We start from the raw sequence: 23602 nt of genomic DNA on the forward strand, positions 1-23602 counted from the left end.
TCTATATTTAAAATTTATGACATAATTTACTGCTACCGAGGACATAACCTGTTTCTAGTCCATCTACAATTTCCATGACGGAACCTAATCTAAAGAAACACGCACGCGTACAGCATCGAAACAAAGTGAATTTGGCTGTCTTTAGTTTCTTGTGATTTTCTATGCTCATGCTGTCGGACTCCCTTGTTATTCATTTTCTCAATTCTCGATCGCACTGAATGACGTCACGAATTAGCGCGTAATAAAAGCAGTAATTGTAATAAATAATATTGGTACTTTGATTTATCTGATATTGTAACTTATAAAACCAATGGTACAACCTTTACTGAATAATTCACCAAAATGAATTAATAAAATGCGAACAGTTTATTTTTCGCAAAATATTTGAAATATTTATTTACACCTAGTGCGAAGACATTGAATATTGTTTTAGTGCCTGAAATATTTGTTTGGAGCATATTTTATTTATAAAATAAACTCTTATGCTAAAATGATCAGTATCTTGCCCACGGTGGTAGAAACAAAATAATTTTATTCAAAAACAGATTAAGTAACAATTGTTTTCCTTTCAGATATTTTTTAGGAATTCCAGAAGGTAAACCTGGGCAGCAACATCTATATCGAGTCACCTCTGTCCCGCCTAGAACAGGAGCCACCCTGCCACCCCCAATATGTCTGACCTGTGTGAAAGAACTTGTCCCTACCACTCCACCTTTCCTAGCGTTAGACGAGAACATCTATCGAGTTAAAACCTCAACATGGGAAGAAGAAGACGACGATATGATCATAACTACACCTCCTCCTCGGAGGAAGAAGAAGCAGAAGCAAAAGTCCAATGAAGAACCACCTTGTCTATATCACAACGCCATCTTCAGTGGCAGTTGGAGTGCGTCATACTACGTCTTAGAGTGTTTGGGGCCTGGAATCCCTACCACCAGTTTGTACAAGACGGCTATGCCGAAGCCTAAATTGCTGATGTGGTTGCAGAATAATACGAAGTTGAGGGAGAGGGTGGCCAAGATGGCTATGCCACAGATTAAGACGTTTCCGGTAAGAAGCAACTAAATTAGTTTCGATTTATCTTTTAAATTTAAAAGTCTCAATACTTTGCACGTGACGTCACTTTACTGGTGATCGATACGCCACTTAATAATTCAGTGAAATAAAACAGCAATATACATACGAAATTACGATTGGTGGAAAAAATTTAGTCAAAAATCAATTCCATAGAAACTATTTTTTATAAAATGTGTTATTATTTAACCTGTTATTATTAATTAATTAATGATAAAGTGTGGCATATATTATTGTAATTCTGGCTACCTAACAAATTCTTCTTTACCCTACTCTATTATTTGAAACATACATGGTGTCCCAAAAGTGTCGCCCGTCCTGGGATTTGATTAAGGGTACAAAAACAAATCGAAAATTAAGAGTTGGACATTTTCCGATTCTTTGTTGAGTTATTCAAAAAATGTGTTCAAAAAAACTATAAAAAAGTGAAAATCCAATATTCTTGTCTCGAAACTGAGGTTCCGATTGTCGGTAGTACCTGGGTGTAAGGAATTATTTTAACCTAAAAAGGATAGAGAAAAACTTTTTAATAATAAAACAATTTTATATAAAGGAGAGGAAAGAACCTTATAAACTAAAACCATAGTGTGCTTATATAATAGAAATTGTTTTTACAAAAGGTCAAATAAGTTGTCTTCTACTTCAAGACAAATATTGACACGTTGAACATTGAAACACTAACCCTTTGTAGCATCTCATGGTCTATTAACGGGACAGCAGCGTGCATACGGGTTACTACATTTTCTGGATTTACAACAGGATCGTTGTAAATCTTTTTTTTTAATAGCCCCAAAAGAAAAAATCTATTTGGAGCTGGTGAACTAGGAGGCCATGCTATGGGTCCACCTCTGGGAAGTTTTGATTCAGGTAATTTCTTACTCGTAAACCATAATGTGACGGAGCTCCATCATGTTGAATCCAATAATTTATTTATGATTGCCACAGCATAAGTACTAGATCACTTCGTTTTAATACACCTAATCTCTGTTATTTTATTCTTCAAAATTAATTAAAAAATAAGCAAACATGGCTCAGTTGGCGTAGTACTCGTCATTCTTCTAAGCTGTAAAAAAAACAATAATTCTTTGTATTATTATTAATAATGCAGCTAAGTGTAATAATTGGTGTATTTGAAAGTTAAAGTTTGCAGCAAAATTATAGGAATATTGAAAATGCAGTAGTTTTTATTCAGGCTGTATTATGGAAGTAATTGAGCAACCCATAATGCCAAGAGTCAGTCCTCTGATTAAAAATCCTATAAGCACAAACCTCAGTTTTGAGAAAAAGAAATGGATTTTCACTTTTATAATTTTTTGAATATTTTTTTTTGAATAACTCAACAAGGAAAAACAATCGGAAAATTTCCACTCTTGATTTTCGATTTGCTTTTGTCCCCTTAATCAAATCCCAGAAGGACGGGCGTCACTTTTGGGACACCCTGTATACACATTTTAAAACGATGTTTTATTAAATACATATTAAAAAAACAAATGGGGTGTTTCTGCAATGAGATAAAATTCATCTAATCTAATTTGTCTAATCTGTAAAATGGAACCCTAAATTACTCCAGAATCTTTTAACGAAAAACAATTACTACAACTGTGATTAATATTGAGGTTTGTTCAGAAAATAACAGAACATTTTTAATTACGCGCTAATGGAAATGGAAAATATTTAATGAATGCTGTTGGCAGCATTGCGTTGCGTATAACGTCCTTTGGAATCACATGTTTTTCTGTTGTTGATATCTCATTTAGTTTTCGTTATTTGAGTGCAACGTATTTAAGTGTTAGTGAGGATTATTGAAACGTGCAATTTTCTGCAACGTAAAATTTTGCATGGAACTGGGAAAAACTTTCACGGAAACGTTTCAACTTTTGAAACAAACTTACGAATATGATGCGCTGAGTCGTACGGAATATTAAGACTGGTTTTCGCGATTTAAAAGTGGTCATCAGTCAATTGCAGCTGATCCTCGACCCGGAAGGCCTTCGACTTCAATTGATGAGTCACATGTAAAAAGGTTGAAGATCTGGTGCATGCAAATCGTCGATTAAAAATTACAGAAAAGGTTAGCATCTCAACTGAGTCATGCCATGACTGACTGAAAAATTGCAGCAAAATTTTGTTCCTCTTTTGATGACCGAACAACAGAAAAAAAATCGTGTGGACATTTGTCGACAACTCTTTCAACAAACCAAAAACCGTTAAATATTAAATTCAAAGGATCATAACGGGAGACGAAAGCTGAGTTTACGGCTGCAACATTGAGAAAAAAGCTCAATCATCACAATGGATTGGCAAATGATATCCACGCCCCAAGAAAGGACATCAATTCAATGATGACATTGAATCAATGAGCATCACTATGAAGTGATGCTCAATAATTTTTCGACTTTAATGAAATTATGCATTTTGAATTCTTGCCTCAAGGTAAAACAGTTAACCATGTATACTAACAACTCATAGTATTTGCACCGTGCACACTCAGCTTTGTCTATTCATCAGTATTGTGTCAAAAATCAGATTACTGTCCTTCCTCACCCTAACTACTCGCCAGACCTGGTTTCTTGCATTTTTTTTCTTTTTTCCTAAATGAAAATCAGCTGGGAAAAGTGTGGGAATAGGGGAGTACTTACTTTTAAAGAAGACAAAGACCAATAATTTATAAAACTAATAAAATTTAAAAAAATAAAGTTCGGTTATTTTCTGAACAGACCTCGTATATGCTAGTTAGTACAAAGTCATTTCCTTTTTTTTTATAATAATATCATGTAATAACACCAAAAACTTTAGGTTAAATTATGCCATTTCCCTCACATAGAGATGCACAGTATGTTATCAAAATGTCTGAAATAACATTTTTTTTTTCAGAAAAATGAGAGAAATTGAACTTTTATTAAAGTTTGCTGATATAAATAATAATACATTATTATATAGAAAGGAACCTTTATAATTATTTTAATTCAAAAATCATCAGATCATTTTCTATTTTAGAATAAGCTGATAAAGTTTCTGAAAAGCCAAAACACAGTGTATACCAAATTTTGATAAAAAAATTCAATGATTTTTCCTAGATTTTCCAAGTAGATTTTAAAAATTATCCAAGGAAAGCATTTAAAAAGGAATGGTTACTTATTTCAAATACTATACAGCGCTCTTCATAAAATTTGCACAGAATGGGAAAATTTTTATTTAGAAAAAAGTTGTTTCTAGTAATATTCACTTGTCTGAATGCCAAATAAGGACAATATAGATACACTGAGAGATTTTTTGTAAAAGAAAATTATATTGTTTTATTAAGCCAAAACACAACAAAAACATTTTTTTAAATTATGTAGAATTTTTGCCTCAATAATAGCAATAATTAATTCTGACCGACTGACAGGAACAAGCTGCCCTGGAATGAAAATCGTCTGACATAGAATCTGAAAATCTTCCTTTAAACGAACTTGTTTTTTTTAATTTGCTTAAAAACAATTTAAATGTTAATTGTATAATTAAACGGAGCAGACATTTCGTTTCTATCCATTTGTCATTCATGAAAAGTTAACATTGAGATTTATTACAGCAAAGAAAATAGCAGGCATTTTTTCAAGGTTATTTCGAGTTTCTTCAAATTTTTCACTTTTTTCATATTTTTACAATTTTTTCCTTCAGAGAAAAATGGAAAAATACTAGTTATACAATTGTTAAGTCTCTAGTTCTGCATTACATCATTAATTCGGCGCTTATTGTAATAAAACAAATATACCTATAAAAACTATTCGAAATTGTCTTGCAATGTTTCCCGCTCACCAATATGCATCATTTACGAGACTGGCTAAATACCACTGCTACTGACGTGACTAGATGACGATGCGTGAGTTGTGAGACTTTATATTACAGGTGATAATGACACAGCTGATTTCAAACATAACATATCGATTATAGGTGCAAATTTCGGGTGGCTACCAGGCACACGTGCGTCTCCACTTGCCTCCAGGCCTGCGAGAGGACGAAATCACCCGGTATCCCCTAGTGGTCCAGGTGTACGGCGGTCCCGGGAGTCAGCTGGTGACGGAGCGCTGGAGGATCGACTGGAACACGTACTTGAGCGGGCACAAGGACTTTATAATCGCTCAGATCGACGGCAGGGGATCCGGAGGGCAGGGTCACCAGCTTCTGCATAAAGTCTACTATAAATTGGGGTCGGTCGAAGTGGCGGATCAGTTGGAAGTTACGGAGTGAGTTTAATGTATTAATTTATTAGCACGTAAAAACGCAACAAACTTTGGGAATAATTTTCCTTGTCACAATATATTTTTTTCCCTAAGGATTCAGTGTTTTTTCAAATAAGGAATGTAAAATTATTAGTAAAATTATCAATTAATTACTCGGAAACAGAAATACAGATTTCAAACTTGGCAAGAGTAAGTTACCTTAAAACAAGGTGTAGTATTATTTTCTAAAACGATCTGAATTGAAACACAGACTTTGATCAATTACAGTAACCATTGAAGATATATAAAATATATGTATATACCCTAAGTTTCTTCTACGGTGCCGCCATTTATAACTTAATGTATTTCACGTTTCTGATGATAAAAATGAAAAGAGTGTATTCTTCAAGAAATGAGTGACCAATTACCAAATTTCGAAATTTCGTCTTGTTGGTTTTTATGATTCTTTCTATTTATTATTTCCAATATCCTATTATATTTTATATAAATTGAAGTAATATGTCAGTGTTATTACCCGATTTCATGGAAACGTAGTATCTAAAAGAATGTACGCCGAAAGATGGTCACATTGCAACCGAGCAGAGACCAAAGAATTTGGAAATTTGTTCCGGAGATGATCAATTGTGACGGATGGATAATGAGAAACTAGAAAACTTAGTGAAGACCAGTGAAAGGATGACAGTCTGGGATATGGGAACATGGGACTCGACCAAATGGACAGAAATATCGGACAAATCATCGATGTTAAAAGGTTACCGGGCAAAATGGGACCTCCTTATCTCACAAAATGTGTTACTGAAAAGGCAGTGGAAGGCCTGGACAGGCAGTCCAGGTGACAAAGAAGTACGAAGGTAGCAGGTTCTTCTTCCAAGGAATGCAACCAACAAAGTGCTGAAAGAAGTCCATTGTGGAGTAGGTAAACGACACCACGGCGTTAACAGGACGTTGAATATTGTTAGAGAAAGGTTCTAGTGGGTAAGAAGCCAAGCAGATATAGAAGACTGATGTCGCCGGTATGCTGACTGCTCCAACAGCAAGGGACCTAGAACTAGAAGCTAAAGTCATATGAAACAGTATAACGTTGGAGCTCCCTTCGAGAAAATTTCGTTTCCCCAGACATAATTTGGAAATCAGTAAATGGCCAGAGCTACATCCCAAGAGACATTGACGGTATATAGCAGAAATTCTCGTTGGATCTGCAGATTAGGCGTTCTAAGAGAACTGCGTTGGGATCAAGGGCGAAATTTTAAATCGAGTATGTTCCAAAGAGATTGCCAGTTGATTAATATCAAAAAGACCAGAACAACACCCTTGTATCCACAATCTGACGGCATGGTGGAGAGATTTGGCCGGACTCTGGAGAATCACCTAAAAATAGTTGTCAATAAACTCCAAAACGACTGCGACCGACATGTGCCTCTTTTCCTATTAGCATAACACATTACAACTTTCAAGAAGGCATGATCGGTTCTCAACGTGAAGAATTGTTCAGAGAGATAAATGTACTTATGGAAATGCGTCACGGTTTTCACAACTGCTAATAGTTCCTTCCTGGTCACGCAATTGTGAAGGCGAATATTCTTAGCCACTGCAAAATAGGACCGATGACAGAGAAGTTTGTATTTCAAACTGCAGGTGTAGACCAGGGCGGATCTGTTTTGAGGTGGATGTGAGAGAGAGCAAGAAATTTTTTTCTGGAAAAGTATCTAGATGCTTTATTTGAGGCTGTGCAACATTTTAAAAATTTTAAATTTTTTTTTTCATTATTTTGTGAAAACTATGTAACCGATTTTAATGAAATTTGGTGTGTTGTTTTATTATACTTAAAGTTTTTTTTACCAAAATTAGAATGCCTTCGAAGCAATTAAAATATTTTTTAAAAATTATCCAACAAACTTGATTATTTTGCCTTTTTTTCATTAATTATTGCTATTTTGCAACATCGGTAATATATTTAAACATTTTAAACTTGCAGTATATTGTGCAAAATTCAATTCTAAAACTTTGTTTCCTCTTCAATATTCTTCCAAAATGCATAGGTTCCAAGATATAAGTAAAAAACTCAAATAAAATAGGTATTTTTTAAATTTTTTAAACATTTTTGCAATTTTAAAAATGTTCTGGACCTCGCCCAGATCTNAGGTTCCAAGATATAAGTAAAAAACTCAAATAAAATAGGTATTTTTTAAATTTTTTAAACATTTTTGCAATTTTAAAAATGTTCCGGACCTCACCCAGATCTAGGGATCTACACTTTTATTATGTGAGTTGTACTCAAGGTATTTCAGCAAAAATTAGCTTGCCCCTCTCACATCCAAGAAGTAGGATATTTCGACAGATCCGCCCTGATCTAGAGGTAAAATTCCAACCTACTACAGGGCTACTATACTTCAACAATCTTGTTTATGACAGATATCAGTTTTGCCATAAAATGTATATAAAATAAGTTTTCTCGATCACTTAAAATAAAAAAGTTAAACGACTCTTAACTTTCGGCGCTTTCCCGGTTTTTTATACTATTTATTTATTTTTATATTATACTCATAAAATTGGCCATGGATCTTAAATTTGTTTCTTCAAGCATAAGGGCCTCAAAAAATAGAACAAAAAAACATTCCAAGATTTTTGAAGTGAGTCGTAGATAGGAGTGGCTTGTTATAGTAGACAGCCTGTATTTGTCTATTATTTGGAAATGTCAAGTCCCGGTTGGTATTGTATAGTTAAAAACTCCGACAACAGAGGATCGTATGACTAATATGAATTTTTCACTCTTTCGAAAAATGCAGAAATGTAAGTAAAACTTTCCTGCATTAAAACTTTAAGATCATAATCCTAACGCAGCCGTAACTTTACAATAATCTTAAGCTCTTAAGTCTTAATGCCGTTTTTTTCAACTGTTGAGTAAATTTCAATGTAAGAGAAAGTCGGACTGTCGCATATCGCTTTCTTAACGTTAAAGTACATGTATATAGCTTCTTTTCAGCAAGTTATTTTTTATTAGTCTTTTTAATTGTCATAAATACTTAGGTATCTTTCTTATTTTAAGAATTACAGAAATGATTAAAAGGGCAAAATTTTGCAGAATTTAATGTCGACCACGGATTCGTTTTTAAATTTAGAAAATTCCGAATAAGTAGTTCTGAAGATACTCAAAGAAAACCGATTTTATACCATTTCTTTTTGTAGTCGCATTTCACTCGTTTTTCAAAATTTTTGGACAAAAATGTGTAGTCTGATATTAAATCATGTGAAGAATCGATTTTTGCTGTTAAAATTAAAGTATCTGTAAAAGTGTGCTATTATGGACGTCATATTGAATGTTTGACTCATTAGAAGAAAGGGGAAATTCTCTTTACAACGATGTAGAATTTATGGGGTTTTCGTAAATAAAGATATTATTATTATTAAATTAATTTATAGAAAAAGTTGCTTCACATGGCTACTTGATTTTTTTTGTTAAAATTATAATTATATTGAATACATTGGTTATTTATTTATGAAACCCCGATAAATTATACATCGTTGTAAAGAGACTTTCACCTTTCTTCTAATGAGGCAATAATTCAATATGGCGTTCATAAGAAAAACAAAAGTTAACTACCGCTCTGTACACATTTTTAGAGATATGTTAATACTGACAGCAAAAATCAATCCCTCACATCAATTAATAACAAACTACACACTTTTGTCCAAAAATTTTGAAAAATAAGTGAAATACGACTAAAAAGAGAAATAACATAAAATCGGTTTTCTTCAAATATCTTCGGAACTAATCGGAATTGCCTAAATTTAAAATCGGATCCATGATCGCCATAATATTCTCCACATTTTTGCCCATTTAACCATTTCTGTAAGTCCTAAAATAAGAAAAATACCTGGACATTTGCGAAGTTGTAACCCTGTATATCCAAAATTTTCTTAACTTTGGAAACCGCCAATGAAAGAAAAAAAAGTCGTTAAAATTGTTTATTAAATCTTATCCATTTATAATTTAATTACCAAGGAAAAATATTGGCAATTGCTTCTGATAGCAGAAGAAATAATTAGTACAAATACTTAAACGTAAGCAGAGAACGTAAAGCTTCATTAAAAGTTAAATAAAGCAAATACTCAGATATAACATGTTATTTGGTACAACACAACTTATTTACCCAATTTTTTACAACATCCTGAAATTTTGAAACCGAAGCAATTAAATTAAAACGGAGCATTTCCGACCGCAGTTACCGTCCTGAAAATCGTAAAATTAGCCAGCTGGAAGTAATGCAGCCATAAATACGGTAAAGCTGATTAAGGTTGGTCATTATGTAACACTAATTTGTCACACGGTCTGCTGCAGTCTCTGAATGCGCCATTATATGTTCTGAAATTTGCGATGTATAAATTGTTACTTCGACTCGTGACCCGTTTCACCGCTTCGTGTTTTATGAGCTCTGGCGGTTTATGAGACTTCGTACCGAATTTGATCCACCCCAATGTTCAGGTTCGAATGGCCTCTTATGTGTTAAAGAGATAATTTTTAATTGCTCTAGAGAATTAAATTCGACTCATGTTTTGTTGTAGTAAATGTCCGAGTCCAACTGAATTGAACATCGTAAATCATGTTTTGATGATGTCAATATGAGAGAGATCAGAAAACAGGGCGAGTATGAAGCATGAAAGCTCTGTAAATACACTTTCTAAGTGTGGCGCGTACAATATTTTTTATACTCTCACCAGTAATTTATAGAACTACAACAGAATATTTATTGGTGATAAATTTATATAAAAAATATAACTTAAATGTTATTAATATTGATGTTGTTGTTATGCAAGGTACAATTACACAACTTCACAAAAAAATCGAGAAAATTACCCCTGGAGTCTGAATATGTTTATTATATGTTTTCGGGGTAGCTGAATCCAAATTCCATTTAACCCCGTCAGGATTTTTCATAACCTCAAAAAAATAAGCCCAAAAACGCAATAAATCCTCTATCCATTGACCACTCAATCCCAATAACCCCATAACCCCTTAACCCCTTAATCCCTTAAATCCTATAACCACAAAATGCCATAACCCGATAAGAAAGAGACTTATGCGCGTTGAAGCCCTACCCTCTAATCTAGACTTCTTATAGGAGTCTGGGATTTTGGAGTTATGGCATTTTGAGGTTATGGGGTTTAAGGGGTTAAGAGGTTATGGGGTTATTGGGATTGAGTGGTCAATGGATAGAGGATTTATTGCGTTTTTGGGCGTATTATTTGAGGTTATAAAAAATCCTGACGTGATGGGGTTAAATGGACCCCGAATTTGGATTCAGCGACCCCGAAAACATATGATAGACATAGTCAGAGTCCAGGGGTAATTTTCTCGATTTCTTTTGTGGAACTGTATTATCAAGTGATGAAGTTCGGGTCAATTTAGGAATCATATTTGTGTTAAGCCGACGCCGCACGGCATAGGCAGACTGGGCCAATGTGTAGCTGGCCCAGCTTGGGCCTGCCGTGTGGACCGTGAACTTATCACCAACGTTCGCTTGGGCTTGCGCTGGCCGACGTTCGCTCTACATAGAGGTGGTAAAATTAGACACATCAAAGGGTTTTGTGAACATTGGTCTTGGCATTTGTTTACATCGTAAAGCCGTCCACACGATGTGACATGTTGGTCCGTATTCGTAGTTATAATTTTGTGTTCAGTAGTTTAGTACCACTAGAGGGAGAACTATAGCAGAACCATACAGGGTGTTAATTAAGTATATACAATAAATTCAACAAACGATTATTTGAGTGATTTTAAGGCAAGAAGTTCATATAAGCATTGATCCGCAGATGCTTCGTTTTCAAGATACAGGGTGTTAAACTTTTGTAAGAAATTGCTATTTCGTGAATATCTTAAATACCCTTTACCCAATTTTGTTGGAATTTGTACTTTATGTTATTTAGATGTTATATGTTATTAATAAAAAATTATAAAAATATAATAATTTCCAAAATAAACTTTTCCTCATGTTTCTTGTGTGATCCAGGGATATGCAGTTAAGTGGATTTTATTTTTTTTACAAAAATTAATCAATACATACGAAAAACATTCAAGAGACAAAAAAGTTGTATTTTTAGTTGCTTAATTTAAAAAATATATAAAAATTACAGTCAGAGGCGTACATTTTTTTTTCAAAAATATTCGTTAAGGTTAGGCTCAGGACGCCACTGGACTTAATAAATCTAATCAAGTTAGGGTTAAATTAGACCCTTAACACTACAAATAACACTGCCAAATTACAACAAAATTGGGTAAAGGGTATTTAAGATATTTATAAAATAGCAATTTTTTTACAAAAGTTTAACACCCTGTATCTTCAAAACGAAGCATCTGCTGACTAATGTTTATATGAACCTTTTGTCTTAAAATCACACAAATAATTGTCTGTTGGATTTATTGTACATACTTAATTAACACCCTGTATATTGACAATAATGTCATATTGGAATGGTTGGCCTTATATAAATAAAGTGTCCGATGCCTGGAATATACATATTTTTTGATGTTCTACTTTTTGGTAAGAAATTATGTAAGTGATGTCTTGTCTGGTTCCAATAAGATTGGCTTTCGCAATATCCGGAATATCCTTTATACCAAATGCATTTTCAATTATTCTTCTACTCCTTGACAGACAAGAATTAAAAACTCTCTGAATCATGAATACCAGGATATGATACATAACTTGCAACCACAACATCTACTTCGTCCACTATCCATTTGGTCCTCAAAATACACTGACGTGTTCACAACTATACCAACGTTGACAGTAGTTCGCCATCTTTGCAACAGCCAGTATTGGGATATCGTGTGGAGGACACACATTGGAGTTGGCCGGTTCTATAAATAATATTGGGTTCGTTTCTGGAAGTTTCAGATCGATTCTATTTATCTTCTAAGCTTAGAACATTATTTGCTGTGTTTACTTTATTTTGATAGACTTTCTGCCACGTAGAAGATTTCCATCCCCGGTGACACTTAAAACTTGTCATATTGCCACCTCCATCTAATTGCGTATTCGTATTGTACTCATTTCTCTCTATCTTTCTTAAAAGTTAATGACATTATGACCGAATCACCCTGTATATTGAAAACCGATTTCTAGCAGCTTCAACGTGAACAAGCTTATGTCAAAAATTAAGTATTTTCCGACCCATGTTTATGGAAGCTTTTGTTCGCAGTTCGAACAGTTTTATCGTAGATAAGTTCAACATTTTAATAAAAATAAACACTCGTCAGGTGACGCAAGTGACGCACCGCTTCACCTAAAATTTCCGTTTGGTTGTGCAATTATATAAATTTTATATTTTAGGTATAATTCTATATTGAAAATGTATTGTTTATTTGTTTAATACACAGAAATAAACAGAATAGCGTGTTGAACGCCTTCTAAAAAAACATTACCTTCGTTGAGTGCGAACATCAACCTCGTAGCAAGTGACGCAGATCGAAATCAGTCTGTATTCCGCTTCTCTTCGTAGCGTTGTTTACGACGGTAGTCATGGCAACGAGGCGCGGCCAACACGGGAGTAAACTACGGCGTGGGGGAACGAGTGCCACGGAAATTGAAGCCGCATTGTCATCGCCCATCGTCTGCCTTTAAACAGTTGATACGATAAGCGTCGTCCAGTGCACGATTATAACGGTTCTTAATTAATATTTTTGTTTTGTATAACAATTGTAAAAATGTTTTCTATATATGACCCAGTATGTATTTTATTGGAAACGCCATTTTCCAGATGGAATATTAAGGACAAAAAGGATTTTTTAAATTGTCAGAGACCTGTGCCTTTTTCTGTCGATATGGAAAAAAGGGGAAGTCAAAAAACAACTACGTTCTGAAGTTTTGGAATGAATGGTATTCCGAGCGTAAGTGGTTGTGTGGAAGTGTTTATTTAAAAAAACTTTTCTGTATGCCGTGTTTAATTGTGGGTGCGTTAATGTTCCCAGAAGTCCGCAAGCCGAACTAATATTTCTATTTTTTATAAAATCTTAATGAAAATCTTTCTCGCGAACGTCAATTTTTCGGTAACATTGCAAATGTCACTAAAAATTTCCAGATTCATTTAAAGCCGTTTGACTTTGGAAATTTGAAAATTTTCGCCTGCGGCGCTTTTTTTTCTTTTTAATCAATCAATGAATATGCTTCACCTATTCTCAATGTCACGAGCCGCCACTGGTCGCTTTACTTATAAGTATATACTTCAATGAAACCGCAATTTTATTTTAAGGTAAAGTATGTAAGCTCCTCCTCTCCCATCCCCCTCATCGTTTCCCAACCCGTAAAATTTAAATGGCAAGAATTTGAGTGATACCTTATTTGAAAGGTATTTGCTTCTCCATTCAGTGCTTAGTTTTCAATAGCGATTATTTGTTCTTAAGAAATTATTCATTTTATTTGTCTGAACTTGATACGTATCGGTTATGTTTTTCCTACAATATAATAAAATACTGATTTTACAGGTACTTGAGAGACACTCAACATTTTATCGATAAGCGTCGAGTCGCGGTCTGGGGATGGAGTTATGGAGGATTTGTAGCTGCTCTGGCCCTTGCCAGTCCCAAGAGCGTCTTTCAGTGCGCCATCGCTGTAGCTCCGGTTACCAATTGGAAGCTTTACGGTAAGTTGCTGGTCGTATCGTGAGTAATTATGTGTTTAATTTCATTGAAACATTGGAGCTATTAGCGGCAAATTATCTCGGTAACAATTTTCTCTGTTCAGGGGATGGCCGTCAGTATAATAAATTAATTTATTGATTTTGATTATTTTTGTTATCAAAATTGATAATACCTACATATAGAATCTGTTACATCCTGCATTATAAGTAATCACTGTTTTAAGATGAAATTTCTTTGAATGTTTAAAAAAAGTAATTACATCGTAATTGAGAGACATAATCACTATTTTCTTACAATTCTAATGAAAAATATGCAATACGTACTTTCTGCTTCAAACTTGACACCTCGACATTGTTACAAGGAAATAAAAAACGAACAGAAAATACTCATGCTCGCAAATGGGAGTAAATAAGGTTTATTTCACGTAGAAAATTGTCTTTTTCAGAATTTCTGATATAGAGGTTATGACGTCAACGATTTAAAAAAAAAAGTACATTTTATTTGAATAATTAATTACAGTCGATAATATAATAGTCGAGGCGCCAGATAGAGTTGCCTGGCCAATCAGAGTGCCACGGCTGCAGACAACTTATTCACAAGTATTTTTACCTACTGAATCGAAAAAACTTGGTCGCAAAGCCTGAAAGTGGTCAGTTTAATTGTTATTAACAAATTAAATGTTTAAATGACTGTAAAAAGTTAATTTTTACAGCTAGTACAATTTTTTATGCGTCAATAGTTACGTTTTCTCATAACAAACATATATTTTTTGGAAAATTAAAAAAGATTAACTTTAACCAGTTATTTACTGCAAATATCTTACATTTTCCGACTCCGCGCGCACCAATTTTACCATATCTCTGGTTCTATTGGACGGATTAAGACGCACGACATCTCATTTTAAAGCTTGAACTTTATTTTACAAGATAGGACAGTTCCATTTATTAATTTATTTATTTAAAAATTAATAGCAGCTTAGAAATTTGTGAAATTTCAACGAAAATGCTGGTTTTATTTGTTTATAAGGCTTTTTTATTATTCAACTTGAAAAGTCAAAAAAGTTACTAGATATTGTTCCTCACATCCTAACAATCACATGCCTTATAGTTATTAGTTTTTCTTTATCAAAACCCGTGAAGAGAAACGCGTACGTCGAGAGCGATGTACGCGCTCATAAAAAATTGTACTAGCTATAAAAATAAACTTTTTACAGACATTTAAACATTTAATTTGTTAATAACAATTAAACTGACCACTTTCAGGCTTTGCGACTTGTTTTTTGGATTCAGGAGTTCAAAATACTTAAGAATAAGTTGTTTGCAGCCGTGGCACTCTGATTGACCACGGAACCCTATCTGTCTCCTAGACTATAGATAAGTATAGTAAAAATGAAGGGTAAATAAATTGCAATCTATTTCTATTGTTATTTATTTTTTCAGAATGTCTTAAACAGGGTTACGACGTCGTCGACATACAAAATAATGTTTTTTTCTGAATAACCTTTACTAAGAAAAGCCGTTGACTTTTATTTTATTAAAAATATATTAATCAAATTCAAATAAATTCAAGCTTAAAGTCCCCTGCACCTTTTAAGAGAGTTATTCACTCAAAACTAACACTTGACACTTTTTGTGGAAAAAAAAATTAATATAAAAAATTATTCTTGTAATTTTCCTGGAAATCAAAAGAAAATTTATAAAAATAGATGCGCGTCTATACAACTTTTACAAATTGTTTAAGGCTAATGACACAAGACTTTTTTTGATATATCTCTCTAATCTAATCATTTCTTCAGACTCTGCTTATACAGAGAGATACATGGGTCTGCCAAATGTGACTGACAACTACAAGGGCTACGAGGAGGCGGACGTAAGCAAAAAGGCTCACCAGCTCAAGGACAAGATGTTCTATTTGATCCACGGTTCTGCGGATGACAACGTTCATCTGCAGCAGTCCATGGCACTTGTGAAATCTCTGACCGAGGCAGGAACCCTCTTCAGGCAGCAGGTTGGGATCAGGCACATATTTGTGTTTATTTCTGTTCTTAAGAAAGATATATTTTTAAATAAAGAATGGAATTGAATATTCTTCGTGAAAAGTAGACGAATTAGTTCCATTGTTTAATTTGATTAAATTATTATGATTATTTTCTAATAGGAATTACTGTAATTAATTAGTTCCGATGAAAATTAGAATACACACTCCGATATCTTGATTCATTTAAGAGACAAAAAACTTTTTAAATTTCTGGTATTTTTTAGAGAATTAGTCGAATTAATTCAGTTTTATTTGCAAAAATTGTTTCAGTTTTTTTCATAGAATCCAGTAGCGTACGCGCTATTATTCTATAACCACCGATTTCTCAGTTACAACCAAAACTTATTTTTTTCTTTAATGAAACACTACATATTTTTTAAGTCTGTGTAACATGTTCTTTTAAATAATGTATCAACAAAAATTTATTTAACCACATCAAAAATTATTTTCTTGTAATTCAACTGTTTTATAATCCTACTTAATGTTATCCATGGCCCACTTAATTGTACTTATAAATGTTCTATATGATTTGAGAGCAATTATGTAATTTAAAAAATCGAAAAATATAAAGTGTTCCCCATAAAAATATATATGTTTGGGTTATAACTGAAAATAAAATCCTAAAATTAAATATATGAAAATAGAGCGTAGCGACTTGCGAGAATATCTACAATTTTCACAACAAAAAAATTGTTCTACGTCATGAAAAACAAATCAAGATATCGAGATGAGGTTTTCATCATTCAGTTGTTATAGAAAATTGAGCCCGTAACATCTTAACCATACTCTTTATTTATCTCCTCAAGTAATACATATACAGTTTAAGAGCTACTTGTCATGATAATATTCAAAATTAACTTTTGATGACTTTCTATTTATTTATACAATTGTAATTATACAACTCGTCAATCGTCTCACATTCAATATATCAACGTTAGTACCTCGATAATATTTTACATTATTCAGAATCTTATATAGAGACTGATAAAGACTGAAATCTGAGATTTTTAATTTTGTCCATAATGCAACAATTATTCCTTTGATCGATTTAGGAACTTGTATTAACCCTTGTTTAAAAAATGGAAATTAGTTCATACTGCCTACAATTGCACACCATTTTGTTACACTTAATACTATTTCATTTATATTGAGTCGAATGAATTTTGTAAAACGTATGTAGTTCACAGAAATTTTTTTTCAAGTGGGAAAAATAAAAGAACTATCACTTTTTTTATACTAACAGGTTTTTTTTTAGATTCAATTAACAAAATAGGTATGCACTTATTTTTTATCTAAATAAATAGTTACACTGCCAATATCCTTCTAAATTGTTCCAATTAATAAAGCAAATACGCTGGGTATATTTTTAGTAGCCGAAAAATTAAGTTTAGAATAATAGACAAGAACTTGAATGGAATCTCCACAAGATTGCTCCCCTTCTTTCTCTCCAAAAAAAAAAGATACGTTTTCTTGATTTCTTTGTGAAACTAAAATTTTCCATAACTATTTCTAAAAAACGGTTACTACTCGTACATAAAAAAATCCAATAGATGCCAGAGCAAAAACAACAGATACTAAAATAAAAGACGATCTAGGGACCTCAATGGCCTCTTTAACGAAATAGCCATAAAATGCTACAAAACTTTCATACTTATGTAACCTGAGGGGTAATTTCTTTAATTATCTACCTTTAATTAATTATCTATTTAATGCTCAAAAGAGTTACTATTCAATTCTCGAAAGAGTGACTACTTAATTTTCGAAAGGGAGTTTATTTAGTTATCGTTGTACTTTAATTAACACGTGGGAACTTAGAAATGTTGTATGTTCAGAAAATTACTTCCAAGCACTTACCCTTTCATTGCTTACGTGGGATGTAATCCAGTGGCTGGCTATACAGGGTAGCACTGAAGTTGGAGAAACAAAGGAAACACAAAACTTCCAGGAAGGGTTTTATTAACAATAAACAAAACAAACAAACAAAATAAAAACACAACGGCTCGATGACATTATTAATTAATGGATTCAATCGCGACAGCGTACCGAGATTCAGGGAATGCGCGCTCTATACAAAATTTAGAAAAACTATCAAAATTAATTAATTAGCCCGAGACTTTAAAGTTAATAATTAGTCTGCTCAATGTGAAACTTAAGAACGAACTGACTTTCTCGGGATCCTTCCTGAATTCCACAATTCGCTTTGACCACGCCCATTTCTTGGGTCCAGAAGTTTCGGTTCTCATCTTATTGGCGAGAACCTGAATATCGGAACGCTTGTATATTTATCTAATTGACTGAATTTACATTTATAACAATAATTATATGACTCACTAGTAACCCTAGCCTTCCCCTCTGACTCCGCGTAGCAATTTACGGGACGGATTAGTCGATCTCATTTAATCTACTCTTAGAGCTAGGAAAAATCCGTCAAAAAACCCAGCTGCTTAGGTATACTCTCTTTTCGAATTACTATCAATTTTACAATATAATTTAATTCTAAGGTGGAATTTCTACGCTCTTTTTGTGGTTTCGCGCGTTATTAAAAAGATGGGGTTCTACGCGGCGCCTCCCAGACGCTTAACACATGGCCTCGACAGTCTAAGTGAACTTGTTAAAATATTGGTAATTTTCTCCGAAGGACTGTCTTGGCGAACTACTACTTGAAAACCATTAACCCTCCGATAATTTATGATGATTGAAATATCTTACTTTCCGAGAACTAATAAATAAATGACTGCGCGTCCCGGCTTTTGTTACACTTAATTTTTCATATTTAGTTATTATCGATATATGGAACTGAAATATTTAATACATATTTTAACTACGTTATGGTTTCAATTAGTAAAATCTTTTGGAGTAATAAATTACTAGAAATCATATTTTTTTTTCAGCACAGTCATACTTAAGCATTACCTGATTAATATTTTCTGGAATGGTTTCCTTATTGCCAGGATATTTGCCTTTTTCATTTTTTTTTTTTTTGTAATCTATGTTAGGTACTTATTTACAAAAACTGTTTTGTTGAACTTGAAAACCGGATAAAATCGAAAATTAATACAAAACCTTATCAGTTTTATAAAAGTTTTCTGTAACCGTTTGAAAATTATTTCCCTTGAGTATAGAATAATTTATAAATCAAACTAGAAGAACGAAATCACGAAAAGGTTGTTATAGTTTACTCGCTAGTGTAATTTATTACAAAAGCTGATCCCCCTCACTGTGCATTCCCGGTATTTTTTGCAGGATTACTACAATTTGTCTTGTTATTCATTTATTCATTTGAGAATATTGCAGTACAAATCTTTTGAGCCAGATATGGAAAATAAATCAGGGGCGATTAAATGCGAGAGTTTTATGATAAATACCTGGCCTCGACAGAAAAAACATTTTTATGTGTAAAATTTATCTTATTTTTCAACGTATTCACCTTTCAGTTCGATACACTTATTGTTAGTCCAACGTTTTTCTATCTTTTCTATCCCCTCTAAAAAAATAGGAATAGAATAAGACCGCCGAGCTATTTTTTCATATTTGGAAATAGGAGACAATCCCTGTGGGCTAAATCTGGCGAATATGGTGGAGGCAATCCGTATTCTAACTCATGTAATTTTACCGTGGCCACGACGCGACGCAAGTGTACATGCGTGCATTGTCTTGATGGAAATGGATTCTTTAATTCGCCAAATGCGGACGTTTTTTTACAGCATGGCTGAAACGGATCAATAATTTCACATAATATTCTCCATTTATCGTTTTGTCCTTTTCAATGTAATAGATCTTAATTATGCCGCGTACATCCCAAAATACTGTAGTAATGACTTTGTTCGCCGATAAAGTCGCCTTAACCTTCTTTTCCGACTCCAAAAATAATTCCTATTGCGTTTTAACATCGCCAAAAATTCTTTTGAAATCACACATGTTTGTTTGTTGTCAGTTGTGAGCAATCACGGCACCATCTTGCGGAAAGTTTTTTCATAAATCCAAATGAGTTAAAATATTGTGCACCCGTTCAGTTGAGATGGTCACAGTCTCAGCAATCTCATGCACTTTCACTTTCCAATCGTTTATCACGATATCGCGGATTTTTTTAATTATTTCTGAAGTAGTAACCTCATTAGGACGACCTGGACGATCTTGATCAAAAATGCTCGTACCGCAACATTTGAATTCAGGTGTCCAATATTTTATGGTTGATAACGAAGGTACAGAGTCCCCATAAACTTCGCTGAGATCCTTTTTAATCCCATCATTTGTTTTCTTTTCCTAAAACAAGTATTTTATCACCGCTCGATATTCAATGATTTCCATTGTTATAAAATTACAAAAATTGTTCTATTTAAATGGCATTTACAAACTAAACCGCGCAGAGCCCCATCTCGTGCTTAGGCCAGGTATTTATCATACAGCCCTCGTAGTATATAAGTTTTATACGGATTATCTCGCTAATGTCTAATTTGTCATCTAGGGGTACAGGAACATGGCTGATCTGATTACAACAATAGCATTGTTGCCAAATCTATTTTTCAGATATTTTAGAAAACACATTTCTTAAGAGAATATACTTTTACTTACTTGGATGGAAATTATTTAACGAGACAAGGTTTAAATGGGGTTAAAATGTCCTATATTTCTAACTCAAAATCAAAAGAAAAACAAAACGTTATACAATGTTTTTTTCTGGTCATAATTAATTATGAATTATTTGCTTTAGTTATGGAATGATACACATTTAATTTCACTAAATTGTTTATATAAAAATTCATACCATTAACGTTTTATTATATGTATTGTATGTACCCAAAAATTCACGTCATCCAAATAATCACACGTAGGTATTAAAAATAATTTAGGTACATACCAAAAAGCAAAATTCAGTAATTTTTAAACGCATAAGTACAAAACAAACTACAAATGTCCACCGCCATTTTCAATGCACGCACGACACCTTCGAATCCAATTTTCGCGCACTCACTGGAAAACACCTCAAGAAAAGGAAATAATGGTATGCAAAAACACTCAGATACGGTCCAGTTCCAGATACCAAGTGAATTGCGTATTGCTGGACAGCTTGTACCTTGTGTTATCCGCCGCGCCGTTGTCATATTGCTCGATATGAATTTTATCGAATTTTAAATTTATTACATCGCTAATTATTTTTGAGAATAAAGCATAAAGAAGTTCAACCAGTTATGTCAATATTTCTTAATTTATCGAACTTTTGTGCATCGAGTTGGAAATTTTGATAAATTTTTTCTCGGAAATGGTTGAGTTAAGGACCCATGTCGTATAAGGTTTTTTGTGTTTAAAAAAAAATACTCGAAAATGCCAATAAACTTTCATGATAAAAGCACGCCAGGATTTTGTAATTGTCTTTAATTAAAAATTTAATTTTACCAAATTATCTTTTTTCCTTATTCAACTTTAAGGCAGTTTTTGGCTTCTTTTGTTCAAATAGCTATATAGAAACCATACTTTGGTATTGGGTTCGAAAGGTCGTATTTTATTTGTGACTTGAGATTTGTGCAAAAGTCGCTATCTACGGACGCATTCCCTTGTTTTATTTTTTATCCGTTTTCATATTCAACACACGGAAGAATGTCATATATATGTTATATATTTCACTGCCTACTTTATTGCCCTGCAGTGTTCTACCTACCATAAACTGTAAGACGACGAACTTAAATTTATTTCCCCGTTTTACATTTCTCCATATTCGTATCTCGTACAATTTCCTTGGATCCTAGTTATTCCTCACTGTATACCTATTCTATTCCATGTCCATTCTTCTGTATTTTTGTTGCAGATTTTTGTACCATAGATACTCATCACTTCTATATTTAAATGCATTCATACATTAATCTCTACACTGCTTAATTGGCCATTAATGGTTTTAATTTCAGATATATCCAGATGAAAGCCACAACCTAAGTGGAGTGAAAAAGCATCTGTACAAAAGCATGGGGCAATTCCTGGATGACTGTTTCCGAAAGCAAGTCCCTCCGGAGTTCAAAGCGGGACTGCGGAACGACGTTGAGTAGTACACCTTTGATGATTTCCTTTAGATGGACTCTTACCTAAAAAATATGTGATTCGCGCCCCAAAATTAGGGTCGGTGCAACGATATTTTCATTGGCTCAATAGAAATATTCTTTTCAACCAGGTACGTCGTGGTACAGAATATTAGAGAACCTTGTGTTGTCTACGTACCTTGGTCCAAAAATACTATTCAAGACAAAACCGGTGACATTAAATTTTTAATAGCCATGACTGAGTCGAACTAAACGAAGTCGAGTCGAAACGAAGTCGAAATCGAGTTCGACTGAGTCGAAATAAAATATGAGAAATAGTAGATAATCGCATTGAAATTGTATAAATCCTGAATGGGATCACATTGGTTAAAAAGTGTACATCTACATCCTTGTTTTGAAATAAACCCAGTAATTTTAGCTTAAATTATGGGCAATCCTTAGTAAATCCTACTTCAACCCTTTACATTTCACTATATACTAATAATTCCTTAGTAAATCTCCTTACATCCCAGTAATTACCTCTTATTTTTAGTTAAATGTAACATCTGCTGAGATTTATACAAGGTGTCACAAAATATTTCATTAAACATGCAAAAGATTTATTTTAGCAAATAAAGAAAAACCAATAAAACAAGTTTACACAGAAACTATATTTGATCAAGATAACAGTTAAATTATATTTTTTATTTTCAAATACATTTTTAATCAACAATTTCCTTAATAACTCGTATTTATAGAGTTTTTAGAGAATTTTTAGCACAAATTTGTATTTTTAGCGGTCAGATTTGAGGAATTCTTCTTGTCAATAAAAGATTATCAGTTGGTTTCCATGACTATTAGGAGCGAGATGTTTACAAATTGTGTTTCATATACAGGGTGGTCCCGAGGTAATGGGCCAAAATTCATGGGTGGATTCCCCAAGTAAATATATTACGATTTAGCCGAACTTACCTTAGTCCAAAAGTTGATAGTTAAAGAGATACAGGGTGTTAAATGTAAAATATTATTTCAGATTTTTTAATTTATTCCTTAACAAATGCAAATATCTTCACAAAATGTTGGGGATTGGAGTTCTTTGAGTAGAGGAATTGAAATCTGTTCACATTTTGGTTAAAGTTCATAGAGGGCGCTAGCTGCAGTAGATTGAATGTGTTAAAAATGACATAACTTTTTTGTACTTTAAGGTATTTCATCTTTGGTAACAAATTCTTATTTTTCAACTTTTTTACACAAAAAAGGTATACTTTATTAAAGTAGCTATCTCGCACCGTTTTCGAGATATTTGGCTTTGAAACTTCCAATACTGTTGCATTAAATTACAATTAAGTACCTACAGGTATTATTAATTTAGCGGTAAAGTTTCTTAAGTAGGATTTGGACGAAAATCAAATAATTGACGTCTTCCACTTGTCTTATTGCTGTCATTTGTATGCTAATTTCTATTAAGTATTATTCGTATCTAATTAAAATTACATCTTAGCTTACAAATTAAATTGTATACTCGTATACATAAATGTGAGATAGAATGCCGAGGTTTTCGTTTTTGGAGTTACATGAAATCAGTTGTTTATGGAGAAACTATAAACACTTGAGAAGAACTT

At 33.2% G+C, this 23602-nt stretch overlaps 1 protein-coding gene across 1 annotated transcript; it reads left to right on the top strand.

Moving 5' to 3' along the window:
* Positions 1–572: 572 nt before the first annotated feature.
* Positions 573–22164, top strand: LOC108913910 (venom dipeptidyl peptidase 4-like; the record flags this gene model as incomplete). Its single annotated transcript, XM_018719563.2, has 5 exons — positions 573–1050; positions 5008–5300; positions 13780–13937; positions 15731–15942; positions 21873–22164. Coding segments are annotated over 5 exons (1279 nt in total), but the record flags the coding sequence as incomplete, so codon positions are not given.
* Between the last annotated feature and the right edge of the window lie 1438 nt (positions 22165–23602).

The sequence above is a fragment of the Anoplophora glabripennis genome, unplaced genomic scaffold (genome assembly GCF_000390285.2).
Source record: "Anoplophora glabripennis isolate ALB-LARVAE unplaced genomic scaffold, Agla_2.0 scaffold1077, whole genome shotgun sequence".
In the NCBI taxonomy this organism is placed as follows: Eukaryota; Metazoa; Arthropoda; class Insecta; order Coleoptera; family Cerambycidae; genus Anoplophora; species Anoplophora glabripennis.